This window comes from Lates calcarifer, linkage group LG12 (assembly GCF_001640805.2).
Source record: "Lates calcarifer isolate ASB-BC8 linkage group LG12, TLL_Latcal_v3, whole genome shotgun sequence".
NCBI lineage: Eukaryota > Metazoa > Chordata > Actinopteri > Centropomidae > Lates > Lates calcarifer.
Window position 1 is genome coordinate 20,526,097 of NC_066844.1, and position 20,070 is coordinate 20,546,166.

Sequence of the window (20,070 nt, forward strand, 5' to 3'; positions counted from 1 at the left end):
TTTTTACTAAATCACCAAAATGAACAAAAAGCCCCACTGTCTCAATTAAGCCTCTCATATAATGCAATTCAGTTTCATTTATAGCTGAGGGTAACATCTGTTTCTTACCGTTTGCTTATAACATGCTAATTTTCCCACAATTTCTATTTACTTTAATTATAGTTCATTATGAAAATAAATGGCACTACATTACACCTGTTGACACAGAGTGTTTTTCTATGTACGGTACGTAAAGATACAAACACATTAAAGACATTAAAGGATTTAAACATATTAGACTTTTTAAAAATTTCAGATTCCTTGAGAGTGAACTTCTGTATTGTTTGATGTGACGTCTAAATGTGACGTGACTAATAAAAACTCATTTATGTAGAAACTGTTGGGTTGATCGGTTATATTTTATTGGAGCGCACACTGGTTGACTGTGGTAAGTTTCTGAATGTGTCCGATGAGATGTCGACTGTAGAAGTGGACCTGTGTATAACACCAGCCAGAGATTAATGAAGTGTGACAGTAATTTGATTTAAATGGGGGAAGACGGCCTATTTTGAGTATTTTGAGTCTCACAAATTATTTGGAACAATTGTTTCACTTGGCTCCAGAATTGAAGAAAACAATTCACTTACACTCAAACTGTAATAAACTCTGTTGATCTTTCAAACGAACCGTCTGTTGTGCAAACTTGAGGCTAAAATTATCAGTAACACTTATTTGAACAAGTTTTATTTTTTTCAAACTGTAAATAAACAATATCCATAAAAAACTGTTCTTTAGGTTTGGATAAAATCTAGAGTAAGAAAATGTGACAGCACATTAAATTCTGTAAAATCTGAATTACAACTGGGAAGATTTGAATATCACAGCTGTCTATATGTACAAAGGTGAAAACTTCAGTTCGGTTAACGATCCTCCCAGAAAACCTGAATGACTAATAAGCATTTGTGTGTGTTTAACAACGAAAGATGCAGTTTTAAAATCACTTCAAGATACTTTGGACCCAAATTTTGAATATAACCGTAAGATAAATCAAACTAGAAGAACACGGTTATAATCTCATGTTCTTGTAGTACCAACTGTTTTACATCAGCTGATGATGTTCTTGTCTCTCCGTCTTTCATTCAGCTGTCTTACAAAGCATGACATTTGTTATTTGCACTATCCCACAAACTTATATGTAATAATATTTAACTTTAGCTACTTGACTATTTGAATGTGGACATCCTATATCCAATATACCGATCAAATTGAGAAATTTAATGGCAGGTAACTAGAATGTGTCTGCCTGACTTGCACTCGGTCAAGAGGACCATCCCAATTACAAATAACATTTACATCAAAAATGGCAGCTGCACATAAATATGCAAAATTATGATATTGAAAATTACAGTTAAACATTCATAACTATTACAACATCATAGCTGAAACAGCAAAGCTTTCAGGACATCTATCTTCTAGAAAGCTGGTTTTCAGTATTATCAAATATCCATTAATGGATTCAACGTATCCTGTAGTGTCCATTGTTTCTGTCCATTCCAGGTTTGGTCCTGAACTTAGGCTGAGGAGGTCCTTATTGCTTACACATTGTTGGCATAAAAACGGCCTGATATTTTGCGTGACTCAGAGTCTGAGATGAGGTATCGGCATGGTCACGTCACGGAAGAATCGATGTACAAGGGCATTTTTGGCAGATAACCTTTTGTTTGGATCGTAATTCAGCATTTCCTGCAAAGAGACGAATGAGGTCAGTTAATATGTCCATAGACTTCATATACTTATCCTGCTAACTGACACACAAACATACAGGATCAACCTCTTGGGCAGATGTTCTAAATTAACAAATACATGAATTGATTGCAAATGTTCTCACTCCGAGCAGCTCTCTTCCATCCTCGTCAAGAAGAGGAACCACTTTGGATAAATCCTGTCTGGCCCACTTGGGGAAAGATGGTTTGTAGTCAGGCATTGATGTGACTCCGGGCCAGACGGTCTCATCAGGCGTGCCCAAGGTGCGGAAGATTCTGAATAGCTGGTCGATCTCAGAGTCACCGGGGAATAAGGCCCTCCTGGTGATCTGTGGAAGAGTGGACAGAGAGGCCAGACTGTGGGTGAGGTGTTGATCTACTGTGTATCATTGGTAGGCTTTATTTATTACAGTGAAGACGGATGAAACAGAAAGCATTACCATTTCAGCAAAGATGCACCCTAGACTCCAGATGTCAACAGCTGTGGAGTAGTATTTGCAGCCAAGGAGAATTTCCGGTGCTCTGTACCAAAGTGTTACCACCTGAAAAATATCATGAAAGTAAGTTAGAAAAACTGACAATATTCATAAACATGTACTGCAAGAGAAATGCTTTCTGATGTAGGCAGAATCTTCTTTCTTCTGCTAGTGAGCACAGAATTAACCAACAACAATATGTTTTGAATATGTATAAAGTTAGATCAAAGAGTGATAGTGTGAAATAGCAAAGAAAATAGGCCATTGCCATCATCTGGAGCAATTTAATCTTAAATTTAGTTCATAAAAAAAACAGACTGATTAAAAACTGAAGGTGTACAGATGTTCTCTGATCTTACATAAGAGACATTACTACTAAACGATTCCACCTAGTTTGGGAAATGTGTAGTTCATACAGGATGGTTCATTCCCCAACATCTATCTAATGAATTTGTGCTTTTAATTACATAACCCTCTCTTTTACATAAGAGACCTGTACACTATACCTCATGCGTGTAAGTGCGGACAGGTACTCCAAAGGCTCTTGCCAGGCCAAAGTCGGCGAGCTTGATCTCCCCCTGAGCGTTGATGAGCAGGTTCTGTGGCTTCAGGTCTCGATGAAGGACCCTGTGAGAGTGGCAGAAGGCCAGGCCTTGCAGCAGCTGGAAAAGATAACTCTACAAACGCAAGAAATATAAACCCAGGTGAGTTGACTCAAACATCCCGAGCCCATTTTATTGTTGATTTCTTGAAGGTATCAAGACAAATCTCTTTTGCAAATCTAGCTAAGGTTTACCTTAACCAGAGGCAGCGGGATACCGGTGACTGAGGAGGAGTCCATGAACTTCTTTAGGTCCTGATGAAGGAACTCAAAAACAAGGTAGAGCTTGTTCTCAGTGTGGATGACGTCTCGCAATCTGAAACACGGTAACAGGCAGGCTGGATTAAAATCTGACACAAACAATATGATAATCTTGCACACAGCTAAAGAAACTAAGTACTTACTTGACAATATTTGGGTGACTGAGTTCTTTGAGAAGTGAAATCTCTCGGATGGCAGTACTTGGTACACCCTCTGTTTCCCTGGATGAAATACACAGTGCATTAAATGGTTATGTAGTGAAGCTCATCCCAGGTTAATCAGTTCTGCTTGGTTAATGAGTTCATGCAGGTTACTAGTTTTACTATCCTTATCAAACTTCTGTTATCTTTCTGTTTTTTACAATATGGACAGACAATCGAAGCATTCACACCAAAAGTAACTTGATAAAAACAAAATAACTGGACAAAAATGACCAAAGCTGTACTGTCAGCAGCCTCTGTTATAGTGGCACTGCTCCTATAGTCCTATAAATACATCACTGCACCATCACTGGCAGCTAACAAAGCTAACAAATCAGCAAAGAGACTGATAAGCACACCAATGATTTTGCTTCCTGTGGTTTGACACAAAAGTCATAAAACACTGGCTACAGTGACTCACTGATGCCACCTGCTGAAGCCTAAAAAATCAATGTGTCTTGGCACAGCATGCCGCACAGGAATATTTCAAATAACATTTCTTTTCATGGACCTCAATTAAGATTTTTTTTTTTTACACAATGCACTCAATCAACAACCAGACCCACACTTAAACGAGTTATGTTGGGTGATTCTCAACTTTTTTTGGGCGTGTCACTCTGTGACCCCTTAAAATAAAGCAACGTCTACGAGTAAGTGGGGCTGATTATTTTCATTATCAGTTAATCTGACGACAATTTTCTGGATTGAAAGTTTCAACCATGAAATGTCAAGAATCGTGAAAAAATGGGCCATGACAACGACAAAAACACGTATATGTAATTTTTTTTTTTCCTTTTTTTTATCCTGTTTTGATCTGTAAAAACATCAATGAGTATAAAAAATAAAAACTCAAATTTGAATGTTTTGGGCATGGGTATACACACACACACACACATACACATATATATATATATATATATATATACACACACACACACACATATATATATATATGTGTGTGTGTGTGTGTGTGTGTGTATGAGTACTGTCTAAGCACAGCTACTCCTTGGAAGGCTGATGGATAATAACATTGTTTTTCTAATTTTGTTTTCGTAAGTCAAACCGGGAAAGTGCTTGTGTTCACTGCGGATGGAGGAAGCTCTGAGAGTTAGCAGTTAAACCTGTCACATCCTGACGGAGCATTCAGATCTGTAAATCAGTTTCATCAAATGCTAAACAAAGTAAAAGCGGATGTTAGCTGCGTTAACGTTAGCCTAACCTTCCGTGGTGCCCAGATGATAACAAACAGTAAACTTACGTGTCCAGCCTGATTTTCTTCAGAGCAACAGTTTCGCCGGTGACTTTGTTCTTCGCTTTATAAACCACTCCATAAGTCCCTTCTCCTATCTTTTCCACCTTCTGAAACGTATCCATGTTTTATAGTTATTTTAGAAGTGTTTGTTGGTTGTTTAGCCAGCTAGCAAGACTCCCCTCTTTGTGTCGGAGCTAACAACTGCTCGGTAGCTACGGAGACAAACGTTAACGAGCAGCGCGGGGACCGACATATAATTAACCGCTCCACCGGACTGGTTTAAATGGTCCGGACTCACCACAGCCTGAGGACGGAGTTCCTGTTGAGGATTAACTTTCTCAGGTCAGAGTGAAACCACTAAAAGCTGTAGAAAGGCTCATCGGTTGGCCCTGGTGATGATACTATCACTAGATATGTGGATTAGCGCGGCGGCTGCTCCTCTGTGGAAAACACTGAACCAACACAGCAGCGTTTCCCGCGTTACCCCCGGGGAGCGCTCGTTTTTTTGTTTAGGACACACCGATTACTGAAGCCGGGTGGTATTTCTGAGTTTCTCTAATTACTTCTCCACCAGCGCCGTCCGAGGGAATCACTTTTTATTAAACTGGTAATACCAAGTAAGTTAACATGTTTTTCAAATGCAATGCCAGTTGTGTTTATTATTTTGGTTTAAATGTTGATGGGTGCAAATCGGTGGATGGAGTCGTTTTATGTCGGGATGAGAAATAGACATTCATCAAGCAACCCTCACAGGTCACATGGTGAGACGACGATGACGTTTTACGTATTGAGGAGGCGGAAGTTTTTTGTTTGTTTCTTTTTTTGATATATTGAAATGCAAAACAAGCAAAAAAAAAAAAAAAAAAAAAAGTTATTTTTACCATGCTATAAAACAAAGATAACCCGCCTACATATATTTCTAGGAAATATAAGAACAATTCAATTCTTAACAACAATGAAATTAGGCTTTTTAAACATGTAAATGTATTTAGTTGTTTTATAAAAGTTAGTCATATATGACTGAATAAATAATATTTTTGTTGAAAACATAAACATAAACACAAAATGATCATTAATATGGTTGCTTGTTAGGGCACAAAAGTTAATCCAAACAAATGTTCACAAAGGGCTGCTCTAAAACAATTTCAGCCAGAAGACTTTAATTGAACTCAAGACTGGCAATTTAGTTTATTTTTCTAGATTTTTACACACAAATAATGCAGTCTGTTATATGGGTTAATGTCAAATTAAAGGAGCAAATGGACTCTCCATCATTTCACCGTGCAATGAAGATAATGAGGGAAAAGGACAGTTGCTCCCTCTAGTGTTTGAAAGTGTTGTTGCGCAATCATTCACTTAATGACATCTCACTGATTCCCCTGTCAGTTGTGTTGCACTTTTTTGGATGGAAAGAGTTGGTCTATACATTTGTGATTGTTTTAAGTTCCTGTTTTATGTGTATGTATTTTTGTAACATCAGAGATGTTTAAGCATAATCAGCTTCCACCTGTGCAGAGGTGTAATGAACCAGTATGTGAAAACATCTTTGTGTGTCTGTGTGTGTGTGTGTGTGTGTGTGTGTGTGTGTGTGTGTGTGTGTGTGTGTGTGGAACCACTTAGGGATGGTCCACTTATTGATATAAAATATGGACTAGGCTTTGTCATTAGGCATTAGGTGTCCCCTGAAACAGCCTCTGTTGATCTGTCTAGACACGGAAGCATTCATACCAACAGTGGGGCTGCACAGGGTTGAGCCTTGGTCACATTTCATTTAGCTGGATTTCTCATCACAATACTGCACATGATCAAAGCCCAGAGGCTTGACATGTCTCCACCCGCCAGACTTATATGTAAAGTGATGTCTTTGTCCACCATAAAGAAATTATTTTGCATGTAGTCTGAGCTAAAATGCTGCCATGGCTAGACGACACTGTATGTGTTGGTATCTTTGAACAGGTTTTGTGTTTTTTTTTTTTTTTCCAATTTACAGAGATTGTGTCTGAACATAATGCCTATCACTGTTTAGTACTTTTTTCTTGCCACTAGTACGCATCCGAAAGAGTTGTTTACTCACAGATTTGAAATAATCTATAAGGACATTGTTAATCAGGAAACAAGCATTCTTTTAGAAGATTTACACCAGACATTTATCCTGGTGAAAGTCACAACTGAAAGTTTCCTACTGTCCCACTTTAGTGAGAGTGCTGTGTTTGCGGTAACATGCAAATCAAATGACCAACAAACAGAGGGAATAAGGATCACTGGCAAATACGAGGAAATTTTGTTTAAGCCTTGTGAATACATTGACTGACTGCTATACTTGCTGTGTTCATGAACTGATTTGACTGTCTGGTCTGAATTCAACTGGCTTTTTACAAACCAGATGGTTTTATTGATCTGACTTTTGGTCAATCACAAAACACAATCCTCATTTTCTGTGAGTTAGTGCTAGAAAAGAAAAAGCTTGAGAGTGACAACAGGGAGGTTAGGTCAGGTGTTTATATAACTTGTAAAGCACACAAATTTAACTGTGTTTTAAAGCAATTAATGTGATTATTTCCTACTTTTAAAAATTATTTTTGAAAAGCTGTGCAATACATTGTAAAATGTGCCCAAAAATATTCCTGGAATGTGTACAGTTGTAAAACAGTGGTAAAATATTTGTCAGAAGTATAGCTCCTAAATTTAATCTTCATCCCAGATATTCACTAAACTGCTGGAACAATACTGTTAAGATACTATACAGTAGAGACTAAAGAGGAATGAAGCTAACTGTTGACTATTTGTGGTATGTTAAGTCAGGTGCTCTGTGGGATGGATTTATTTCCCCATGAACTCTGCTGTTAGCACATGAGGGGTCACATGTAGTGCAGCCCGAACAGTCTCACAGGCATGAGACAACATCAGAGAGAAAAGGACCAAGCACTGTGATAACAGAGTTCATAATGACTCTGTCTTTAGAGTGAAGCAGTAAGCCAAGTACTTAATCGTCTCCCCTCTGTTTTAGTTTATACACATTTTTCAAAAACAGCGAACAAAAAGGGAAAAAGTAAATAACAAATTCATAGGTAAAAATATAAATCATTACTCACACACCTTTTATAACTTTATATGAATGAATGAATAAAAATATGGCATTTGTAGCCAGAATCATTATTAATACATTAACATAATATGTTAATGTATTATGAATATTAGAGTGAATGCCCTGATGTTCATTCCCGCCTCATTTATGCTTTCATATTATAATATCTCTCATGCTATAACATAGTATAACCATGTACAATGCTTTAGACAAATACCATACAACTCTACAACATTACTCTTCTTTATTATACAATAACTAATCAGTGGATTGCCTACTGGTCTCTACATGACAAACTTAAATGTTGCTTTTCAACAGAACATAGTGATTAGAGTCAGGCCATCAGGGTAACATACATAATTAATTGTGATGTATCAATGATATCCTGTTTCAGGATTTATTGACATGATTTGCTTTATGTTACTTGAAGATGCTACATGTGAGATGTTTTATCACAAAACACAGAACACAGTCAGAGAAAAAAAAAATTGTTGTTAAAATTGATGCGTGTTTATATCCAATAACAGGATATTTTCTTGGTGAAAACTGGTTTTAGTTTTTAGTCCTTTCCAGAATCAATTAGCTCTTTTCCTCTAAATGTTTTCTCGTCCCCATCTGAATGAAACTTTGGATCATTAAAGAGGATGTGTCTCATAAACCGAGCACGGGTGCATCTGCGTTGCTGTGAGCGCAGATTCTTAGAGCTGCCACAGCCCGAGGTGGATGGCAGAATACGGAGGAATGGCTGAGGAAATAAAAGGATGCCATTGATCTCGCATCCACACACTCATCTTGTGACGGCCACGCACACATAGCTGTAAGGTCATACGTCAAACACAGGCATGACTCTGGCTTTGCTCACAGTTCTCACTGCTCTCCATCCTAAAGCAGGCACCATGTACAACATTAACATTCATACTGTGCAGGAAGCATCCATTGATTTTCCAATAATGCACTTAGAAAATATTGTCCTACTTGAGGGACGTCTGTTATTTTGTGTTCACTTGAATTATTTACATGCACTTTATCCATTTTTGTCTGTATTAGATTAATGTACAATTTCCTGAGGCACTTTATTGGAGATATTGTACTTACTGTATGACATGTAGCATCAGAATCAGAATAAGGCTGTGGAAAACACACCGTGACACATATAAGATAAAAACATTGTTAGCCCTGGTGAGAATATAAAATTAACCAGTCAACAGCTATGAGTGAAAACAACTATTCTGGTAATTCATTACAATAGTTAACCAAACATCACTTGAAGGGGGTGGTGCCAGTTTACAGACTCACAATGATGTCAGAGGTGAGAAGAAATTTTATGGTAATTCAGGTCCGAGGCCCTCTTAAAGAGAGTGAGGGGATATTTCTTAAGTCTCTCTGGGAGTTGCGTTGGGGTTCAGGACTTGCCGGGTGAGGATCAGGGCTCAGAGAGAGGACACAGACTTAACAGACACAGGATGAGGACTCTGGCACTGGTGCTGCTGGTTTTGGCTTTTACATCTGCCAGTGCAATAAGTGAGTACATCTGACCTTATTGAAAACCAATATTTAATCAGGCGTATGATTTTATGTCAATTCTCCTGGTAGACTCTAAGTTCTGAAAAAAAGTAAAACAACTTTTCAGTGTATTTTTTCCCATGAGAAATAAACCTGCCTGAAAGATTTTGTAGAACTTTTTTTTCACAGTTCAACTACACTAAACTGTGTTTTTATATCTTGTTTGACACTACTACAAAATATCTAAAACAAAAGAAACTTCAGTGGAGGAAAGTGGAATTGTCTGAACCCAGAGGTTGTTTTGTTTGAGAGAAACAAAGTTTGAAAGCTGAAAAATTAAAGTTTTTTTGCTGTGTGAAATGTTAAAAACTTTGTACCAACACCAGGGAAATGTAATTACCATGTCTAATGTAAATCAACACATTTGTGCTTTCCATTAATGACAAGCTCATGTCTGGATCTCTGAGTTAGTATTTCTTTGTTTGGACAACAAATTGAGCAACGAATGGATTCAACGCTTGTTTCACACTAGCACACTCCACACTCTGTTAAACAGCCTGAAGATGTACAAACTTTTACGTGGCAATTTTATGCGATTAAACTATTTCTTATGCCAATTTTCCAAGGTATGTGCTATAATTGAGAAAACTCTCTTTCTTTTCTTATCCGAAAATCATTAGACATGTTTTACCAAGGGTATTTTAAATGATAACATAAAAAAAGATCCCTAAGTCTCACTATCACACACACACACACACACACACACACACACACACTGAGAAAAAAAAAGAGTGAGCCAGACCCTGGGATCTCTCATTCCTCTCACTGGGATTACTGATGTTGCTGCTCAGCTGATAGTCACATGAAAGGGATTGAGGGAGATTGCAGGTCGTGTGACTCCCACCACCAAAGAACCCTGACACACCTCAACCCCCCTCAATACCAAAAACATGGAGCTGCTCTCTTCAAACATTAACTATTAACTACACTGACAAACAAAAGTAAATGTATATTTTTGCGGCTAAGGCATTGGATTTGAAGATAAAACAGCTTCTCATTTTTTTTGCTTAAATGAAAACTCTCAATTACTTCATGTATGGGTTGCTGATGATACGATGTGTTGCATAATGTAGCTGTTTTCCTGAATAGTTTGTTATACTCCTCACAGAGCCTAGAAGTCAGTTCACACAGTACCGCTCATGGAACTCGCGGATGTATCCTGTGTGGAGGGATGGAGACCCGAGGTTCAGAAACTGTTGGTCTGGTAAGCTTCCACTTTTCTGTTTTTTCAGACAGAAAAGAAACGTTCTGATTTCTTTATGTCAGTTTGTCTAAAGGTTTTAAATTGTATGTAATCTTCTTTCCAGGTGGTGAAGTAACCTTTGACCTTAAAAATGATGCCCCTACTCTGACTGGAGCAAGAGCAACCTTCAATATTAATCTAAATTTCCCGCCAAATCAGACAGTGCTCCCTGACGGGCAGGTGGTCTGGGCGCGTAACTGCACCGTCGACGGTAAGAGAACTTTTGCAGCCGTGACACTGAGGAAGGGAGGGACCATAGCTTATTATACAACCTATTGTGATGTCATTATTTTCATTAATATTCAAAATCACCAGCAGTAACAGGAAGTTATGAATGGATAAGTGATAATTTCAACAACAAAATGATCTCCATTAGGTAACATTTTGTCTTTTTGCAGCAGTTAGGAGTACAATGTTTCTCCTGGATTGACATTTGTTTGTGAATAGTAATTTACAGACATTTTAATCAATGTTAAACCCCTGCCAATATATTTTAATGAATAAACCAATGTGATTTTGAAACTTTTTTAGTTTCATTATGATAGAACAAAAGATAATATGTTATTTTATTTCACCTCATCTTAGTGTTCTGTTCACATGTTTTTTAATATATTGATGTATGATCTATGACTGTCATCTTTTTCAGGACAAGAGTATCAGGAGGGTCAGGCTGTGTATCCTGACCAGGGCACTGAGCAGATGGGGCTTTTCCCAGACGGCACACCGTTCACCAGGAGCCAGAACAAGAAACCTCGCTATGTGTTTGTGTGGAAGACATGGGGTAAGGATATTGAAAGTGTTGCTCATGTACTGTAAGATGAAAATGACATCTGGAGTGTCTCCAACATGCGTGAATTAACAGAATTGTGCACTGTTTACCAGTCTACTGTAAATCAACCCATTGTTGCTGTATTCAAGGGCGTTACTGGCAGGTGGCAGATGGACCATCCTCCTCCCTCACCATTGGTACAGATAATGTCCCCCTGGGTTCCTACAGCATGGAGGTTGTCATCTATCACTGTCGCGGCAGAAACAGGTTCATCCCACTTGGCTATGCCTCCTCAGTCTTCACCATCACAGGTAACCCACCTCATAATTTCTGACCCAACTTAAGTAAAGTTATTTTACAGTTAATTGTATTTCTTTAACAATCCCCATCATAATGGCTTTGCATTTTTTGCTCTGTCATCAGACCAGGTTCCATTCACCATATCACTTGCCCAAGTCAACGATGTAAACCAGGATGACCAGAACTTCATCCAGAACCGAGCCATTGCTTTTAGTGTCAACCTGCATGATCCCAGCCAGTATCTTAACAGCGCTGACATCAGCTTCAGCTGGGATTTTGGTGACAGCACTGGGACTCTGATCTCCAGAGAGCGCACTGTCACACACACATACCTTGCTGTCGGGACCTTCAAACCTCAGGTAGTCCTGATGGCAAGCATCCCCAATGGCTGTGGAAACCCCACTGCAGGTGAGATTTTACACTCATCATTTCTTTGTTTGTTTTTTTATATTTAATAAAAATGCAGTCCTACATGATGTCTGAATTCAGTTTTATTCAGTTTTGATTTGATTTTTAACTTCTCTTCCAGTGGTTCCTATTGATGCCTCTGCTGCTCCAGCAGTAGTTGTGATGCCCTCCACCTCTGCAGCTGTCCCAGCAGTACCAGCTGAGGGAGGAGATGCCATTGCTTTGGATGTTCCTGCTTCTGTGCAGCCAGATGACGCAGCCACAAATGCAGAGGATGGAGAAGCAGTCGTCAATACAGGCACAGATGTGGTAGAGGTTGCCTCAGTAGCACCTGCAGGAGTTGATGCAGCTGTTGTTCCAGAAGAACAAGATCCTGCCAACGCCGCTGCTGAAGGAGATGCTGCTGCAGAGGAGACAGATGCTGCAGCAGGAGAAGTGGTGCCTGCAGCTGAAGAGGCAGTAGATGCTGATATAGCTGCTGCTGCAGATGAAACCGCAGTGGTGGCAGATGCAGCTGCAGAAGATGTGCCTGTGATTGATGCTGCTGCTGCTTCAGTTGCCCCTGTTGCAGAGGGAGAGGAAGCTGTAGAGCAAGAAGTTGATGGTGATGCTGCCGCTGCAGATGCTGCTGCTGCCACTGATGCAGATGCTGCTGCAGATGCTGCTGCTGATGCTGCTGCTGATGCTGCCACTATTGATGTAGCCGCTGAGGCTGCTGCTGCTGATCCTGCTGAAGCTGATGCTGCTGCAGCAGATGCTGCCATTGATGCTGCTGCAGATGCTGCTGCCGCTGACGCTGCCACTGTTGATGCAGCCGCTGCTGCAGATGCTGCTGCTGCAGATGCTGCTGATGATGCTGCTGATGATGCTGCTGCAGTTGCTGCTGCAGATGCTGCTGCTGCAGATGCTGCTGCTGAGGTTGTCCAAGCTGAAACAGAGGCCCCTGCTGAAAACGTTGTTGCTCCCGCTGCCACTGAGGCCACAGCTGTAGAGGAGGCAGCACTGGTTGAAGCTGCAGCTGATACTGAGGCTGAAGTACTGGAAACTGAGAATGAAGTTGCAGCTACTGCAGCTGCTGCAGGTGAGCATTTACTGTAAACCAAAATAAGTACACACTAAATAAAAAGACTCCTCCTGTAACAGAGTATTATGATAAACTTTCTCTTGTTTTCTAGAACAACCAGCAGGTGAGGAGGAGGCTGCTCCAGCTGAAGGTGAAGTTCAAGTTGAAGTGGAAACAGATCCAGCACAAGTTGCCCTCGTTGTGGCTAAAAGACAAGCACCAGAGCTGACAGCTGACTGCATGGTCTACCGTTACGGCTCCCTCGCCACCTCTTTAGATGTCGTCCGTAAGTAGTTTTCGTTTTGGTTTTATGGCAGTTTGGTTACTAACTGATAATACTGAGTTTTAATAGAAACAGTATAGTTTAACAGTGTTTAAATCTCTCTTTCTCCATCTTCCATCCCTGCAGAGGGTATTGAAAGTGTAGAGATTGTTCAGGTGTCCAACGTTGTGTCAATGGCGACTGAGTTGGATCAAAATGCTGTGGATGTCACCATTTCCTGTCAGGGAAGGTGGGTAGTAATGTTCAGTGAGTAATTACATTAGCTAGTTTAAAGGTAGTACAGTTGTTGTTTGTCGATTGTTAATTTATCTCACTTTAGAATTACACAACTCAGACATTTTCTCCTCATTCAAACTTAAATCCCATCACTAATGACAGTAAGACAGAATATCCAAAATGTTGTACTGCAGCTGTTCGACAAATGTAAGGATTAAAAGTCAAGCCTGGAAATGGAAATAAAGTGGCTCCAATTCAATATCTAGAGCACACAGGGAGGGTCAAGAGGTTCACTTACTGCTCAGCTTACCATTAGAGGTGTATTGATTTGGTCCTGTCTTGATGTTCTTTGTAATTAATGCAATGCTCAATCTCCTGTTCAGGCTGCATGGAAACTGTGTCATATAATTTTCATAGTCACAAAAAAGCTGAGTTAAGTTTATAATATGCACTCATTATTGGTCTTTTTGCCACTTCATCTCTCATTCTCAACTATCCTTCCCTCAGTCTACCAAGTGAGGTCTGCACAGTCATCTCAGATGCTGACTGTATCACACCCGTAGAAACCGTCTGTAATGCAGCCTCACCCTCTCCAGACTGTCAGATGATCCTTCGTCAGTTCTTCAATGACTCTGGAGTATTTTGCATCAATGTCTCTCTGACTAATGATGTCAGTCTTGCTGTGGCGAGTGCTAGAGTCAGTGTAACAGTAGGTGAGTAAAAATGAAGAAAAATTAATTAATAGCCACTAAAATAACCTAATCTATAGGTTAACCTATCCCATTCATATAATGTTCTTCAATTACAGCCTCAGGTGGTTCCCCAGCTGGAACTGCTGCTACAGTCCTGGGTGTCATGGTTCTCGCCTGTGTCGTCTGTTGTATTGGCCTGATGTACAGGTGAGTGCCCAGTTTATGAACCTCACTGAATTTGTGGCCAAAATTATTTAAAAAACTAAAACAAAACTCAACAATGAAAAATAAGTTGCAAACAAAGGTACTGTAATTATGCTCTCATTATCCTGGTGTCAGTCCCAAGTTTCCTTTACTGGTGCATCAATATTTTCTCTTTCATAATGTGATCCCATTTTAACATGGGTCTCATAGACAATTTTCACGTGGAATGTTTGCATGGTTCATGTTGTCATAGCAGGAAAACGCACAGGTAATGACGTTAATACTGACTCAATTCCATTTATGTGTCAGTACGCCAACATGCACAACATCAAAACATAATTTGAACTGACGAGTAGAAGTAAATCATCAGCAGCATGTCATGTATATACAATATTATGAAGTGTAAAGGTCCAGAGACTGATCTCTGAGGAACACCCAATCTGACAGCTTCCTGATCAGCAACAATACAAACATGACTAAGAGTCTACAGCCATGTTAGAGGCTCTGTCTGCCCAACAGCGCTGTAAGCTAACATCAGTATGCTAATGCATTCAACATGACTATGTTATGATGATGTTTAGCAGTTCATATTCACTAGGTTCGTCATCTTAGTGTGTTACCATGGTAACATTTACTAATGTTAGGTATTTGGTCACAAAGCAAAGTATTGAACAAAGACAAATTTTGACGTGTTTATGGGATCATCAAAGTCATTACATTTCATCTTGAAGGGAACAAAAACATCTGTATGAGATTGCATCGCATCCATCCAAAAGCTGTCAACACGTTTCCATCACAACCACAAATATCAACTTCACGGTGGTGCTAGAAGAAAAGTCAGAGGATCAGTAAAGGAAACATACCCACATATACTAATGCATTTCACCTCACCTGTCTCACCTGTTCCATGTGTCAGGCGGTTCAAGCAGTACCAGCCACTGAGAGAAGACCACGGTGTCAGTAATGGAGGCAGCTCGGGAGTGACATCAGTGCCTTTGTTGTTGTGGAACTTGCTGAGCCGACAGTCCACCGGGAGAAAGTCGTCCACTTCTTCAGGGGAGGATTGTGTGAATATCTTCATCAGCTCAGGCACCCAACATCCACAACATTTGCTAATACACCGGCTTTATACATATAACACTCTGTAGTAATATTGTAACTCCCAGTCAATGTATTAAACAAGAACCGAGTTAAGTGATCCAGCCCCATGTACGACAAGATTTGTAGGAACAGAAAGGAGTCACATGTGTAATAAAAGAGGTGTAATAAAAATGTTGAAACATTTTTCAAGGAAAATTATATTTATTTTGACCTACATTATTTTTTATTAGTTGGCACTGATAGTTTATAGAAGCCATAACCTATTCTCTCATTTGTGGCCTACTTATGCTAAACCCAATTTGAAAATCAATGTTAACACATTTCAGTTCAATTTCTTTACAATGTAATTTAACTCATATGCCACAGAACATTATCATGTTTGCTACCCTGAAATGAATAAAATGGAACTTCATCACCATCATGTATACTGCATTAATTTCTAGTAACTGGAATAACTGGACACCCATGATACAGGTGTTTGTAGTTCTTAATCGGTGTGCCAGTATGAAAGCTTTGGTAAAGACAGAAACAATGACACTCAGCTAAAAGAACTGGAGCTGATGCTATTTGTATGAATCTGGATGTCCAATTAATGGTAGGAAGAAAGAGAGGACCACAGAAATAATGTTAGCTAAACTGAGGTTGGTAGCCTTCAGGTCTGAGAGACGGTGGCAGAAAAAGAGGAGTGAACATGGAACCAAAACTGCACAAAAAAGAAAAAGATATGGAAAAGTCTCTGGTAAGTAAGAGGAAACACGAGAGAAAGGGAGAGCGACAGAGAAAGAGAGCTAACGTGCTCAAAGTTTGAGACCAGTTAGTTATTTTTCTTTTTATGTGTGTTTTCTAACCCCATTTAAAAATTTCTCAGAATTTTAACTCTTTAATTCTTTTGAAATGTTCTTCCTGTTTAGCTAGATGCTGTATAGTAATACAAGGGACAAAAATGATCAGAATTATCAGCTTTTCAGCAAGTGGCCTTTAGATTTGAGATTTTGAGTGATTTTAGACAAAATACCAACACGTAGCATTCAGAGATTGTGTCCTAAACATAATATACAGTACAATATTCTAAAAAACAGAAAAAGAGCAACTACAACTTTATGTGCAACCATATCTTGAACATCTGGATCAGCACAGCCCTCAGCAGGCATTTAGATGCAACAGAGATGTGGTCAGGTTGGGGTGTGGTCAGAGGAACACTACAGCTGAGTGTGCCAAAAAAAAAAAAAAAAAAAAATTACCATCACGTGCCCCTCTCTGCTCAGTGAAAATGATTTACTACTGTGTTGCAGGCTACTTTCATGCACTGAGCTGACAAAGAGCTGCTAACATGCACATTGTATGACACACTGCAATGCAGGAAAAGAAGGCTGACATCACTGCAGCAAAATCGTTAATAGAAGAGGTTATGACCACAACAGGAACAAAGATGTGGACTGATGGGAAACTAAAGGAAAGATGTCTCTTGATAAAATGGTCAGCAAAGTCCAAAGTAAAAGCTATTTTTTGTGAAGGCTGTTGCAGTAATATCAGTTTTTATTGATTCTAAAACTTCATGTACAGTATTTATGACCTTGTGGGGAAAAAAGAGCCATCTAGTTCTCTGTGCAGCAAAATATGAGATGAGACAGGTACAAACTGTGCACCTTTCTCAACAATACTACGAGATTTCACAAGGCAATTTGTAATGGTTTTATCCATGCATATTATCCACCCCACTATGTCCTTTCTCTGTCTCTCTCCATTTACTTACATACTTAAGTATTCCAAATGAATATCCCTCCAAACTGCAGTGCTCCATTACAGTAATTACCAAACACAGCAGTAAATCACCCTCCACTGTTAACATGTCTCTCGGCCACATGTACCGAGTGCTACAAAGCCATTGCTGATCACTTCATGCGTGCTCTGTAACCAAGACAGAACCCAACAGCTCTGCTGGGAGGTCATCATTTTTCACAGATGATCTCTATCTTGGCCCTGACAGCCCTTCCGGATCCTACCAGCCCTGCAGCTTTTTATAGGTCACAGCATCCTCACCATTTGTCCCAGTATAAAAGCAGAGCAGCATTATTTAGCAGATTACCTTTTCTTAATTTTTTGATCCTACTCTGGGGCAAGAAAGTAGAGATGAGTCATGAGACACCTTATTGCCAACCACTCCCTAGTAACAGATCTAAAAGTGATGCAGTTTCCTTCATTTGTCCTCCACAATGCAGAGTCCTCAAGGATGTAGTGATAAGTCTCACTGCAGCCCACAATCAGCATACAGAGAATAATTTCCGGTCACCTCTTGCCTAAACCTATAATCTATATCTATCTATAATTTTTTTTTTTTTTTTTTTTAACATTGTTAATAACATCTGTCATATGTATCACATGATACTGTAACTTGAATTAAACCTCTAGGTGTAGAATTTGAACACATTCAAATTTGGCACCACCCTGCGGTTGTACCAAAAAAAAGTGCACCACTAAAAGTGTCATTAAAAGAAGTGTAGCCGCATCCAAAAACCCCATCCCCCTAACATGACAGGTTTTATCCAATGATTTTTGTAACCCTCTGAAACAGACAGTCTATCATTCACACTCAGCAATTTGCTAGTTGTGTAGAGAGTGAGAAAAAAAGCCTTTTTTTTTTCACTGTTCATTCCATAACTTTGAGGTTACAGTTGAGCACAACACCATGAATACCTTTAGCAGAGAACAAAAATGTGCAGCATTATTCACGTTTGAACAATACTACATCTTGCCTACCAGAGTATTCATTGTATTCAGAGTATTCATATGTCATTCAGAGAAAAGTTTGATTTCAAAAAGATGCATTGGTGAAATAACATAAAAATGTTCTAATACAGCAAGATAAAGTGAACACATGATACATTTACTCTTTTGTAATAATGTGGTTTGCAGCTCTGCTTCCAGAGACCACACCCAACACTTGATCTCCACATAGGAAATTAAGTTTAAGTGTTTAATTTAGTTTTCCTATTTTAATTAAATTCCAACACAACATGTTTATAGCCTATTTTCCCATATAGCAGATATATCTAAATGCCTATTTAGTTTTGAAACATGACACACATACTATGAGTTCAATGTGTGGAAATGGGAGCAGATATTCTAGCCTGACGCTGTCAAAAACACATGATTGAGTTATGGCCCCTGTGGGGATTCTCCAAGAACCTGAAGGATCAATTGCTAATGGTGACATCTGGCTGTGGGTTAGTATTACTGATATAGTCCAGTCAAAAGTCATTGAGTTGTATGTTTTTGCATATGCCTGTGTGCCTGACATAAATACTGTTAATTAGAGAGCAGATATGCAGGCATCATTTAATGCTGATATTAAACTGTGAAAGGCCATATGAGCATGTTGGAGCAGGAGCTGGAAAAATAATAGAAAGGGAGATGTGCTCTGAGCAGAGAGAGTGAGACAGAGGGTGAGACAAGAGGGTGAGGGAGGGAGAGCAGAGAGTTACTGACCATAAAGCAGGTTGATTAGATTATAGAGCAAAGACTAACATGAGCCATTTATTACACAGAAAGCCAGATCTCAGCAGCAACAGCCATTGCAATCCTAGAAGGAACAAAGCCAAGTGAATGTTTATGAATGGCAAACTGAAAAAGAGTTTGCTATGTTTTTACTACAGTGTGTAACAGATGCTCCATTAAAAAGAGGAAACCCAAAAAAAACTTCATTAGCGCTGTGTTGAGCACAGGTTGGAATGAAAGCTGCTGAAAGATGTGTAACAATGTGCATGTAGCTGACAGAGAGAAAATATGACACAACATGTTACATTTGGTTGTGTGTCGCATTAGCTATAAGAGAGCATAAATAGACAGGATTAAAGGTACCAAGCATCACTGGGGACACAAAGGGAAGACGGTGCCACACCCAGTCGACACAGAGCATGCTTAGAATTACGTCAACTTATGCTGGGTTGGTAGCCTGTCTCCAGACTCCAATTAAAATGACTATAGACCTTACATACTCATACACACATATACACACAAAACCTGAGAGTGAGAATCCTCACTGTGAGAATCCTCACTGACACAATGCATTCCCTAATCCCAGCCTTAACCATCCCAACTAAATGCTTAACCCCAGCCCTTTCCCTAACCCTAACCTAAACATAATTCTAACAGTCTGCAGAGAGATTTGAGGGTGCAGCCTCACAGAATATAACTTACATTAATGTTACATTATTACCCAAGAATTTAAGCCATTGTTCATACTTGTATATGTAAAAATCTCCCAACAATATACAGAAAATGTTGAGGAGCATGGAATAGCACTAGGACTCTGCTTTATTCTTATCATGTCATCTGGCTGTAAAGCTTAATGCTTCTCTGTTTTTCAGCCATGCAGTTACACTTCACACTCACTGCAAATCTTTTCATTCAATTTTAGCTTATTTCTACCCTCTATTGCTTAGTTTTGTTATATATCTGCCTTAATGTCTTTTTATGTCTTATGCAAAGTTCTCTGAATTGTGTTGTTGTGGAAAGGTACAAAATAAATAAACTGGCCTTCCCTCAAAGAGAAGTTCAGTAATTCACTGTTGACAGTTTTAAAGCAGAGTCTTGTTTGTCCCTGGATGGAGC

The 20,070-nt window shown here is 39.3% G+C and overlaps 3 protein-coding genes across 4 annotated transcripts in view; 1 reads left to right on the forward strand and 2 right to left on the reverse strand.

Moving 5' to 3' along the window:
- The window catches only part of LOC108886436 (advillin), a 118,475-nt gene that overhangs the window by 79,693 nt on the left and 18,712 nt on the right, over positions 1-20,070 (reverse strand). The gene's annotated exons all lie outside the window — the stretch shown is intronic.
- LOC108886434 (cyclin-dependent kinase 2) lies at positions 708-5,026 on the reverse strand. Its single transcript, XM_018681297.2, has 7 exons — positions 4,539-5,026; positions 3,224-3,301; positions 3,015-3,135; positions 2,725-2,895; positions 2,183-2,284; positions 1,868-2,071; positions 708-1,722 (listed from the first exon to the last, which is right to left on the reverse strand). Exons 1-7 carry the CDS (start codon positions 4,652-4,654, stop codon positions 1,618-1,620), a joined length of 897 nt encoding a protein of 298 aa, XP_018536813.1. The 5' UTR covers positions 4,655-5,026; the 3' UTR covers positions 708-1,617.
- LOC108886435 (melanocyte protein PMEL-like) lies at positions 8,986-15,633 on the forward strand. The gene is given in 13 exon segments (XM_051074444.1): positions 8,986-9,138; positions 10,289-10,384; positions 10,488-10,634; positions 11,070-11,204; positions 11,342-11,503; positions 11,616-11,900; positions 12,022-12,981; positions 13,076-13,249; positions 13,373-13,475; positions 13,970-14,175; positions 14,271-14,361; positions 15,275-15,389; positions 15,391-15,633. Coding segments are annotated over 13 exon segments (2,571 nt in total). The 5' UTR covers positions 8,986-9,080; the 3' UTR covers positions 15,430-15,633.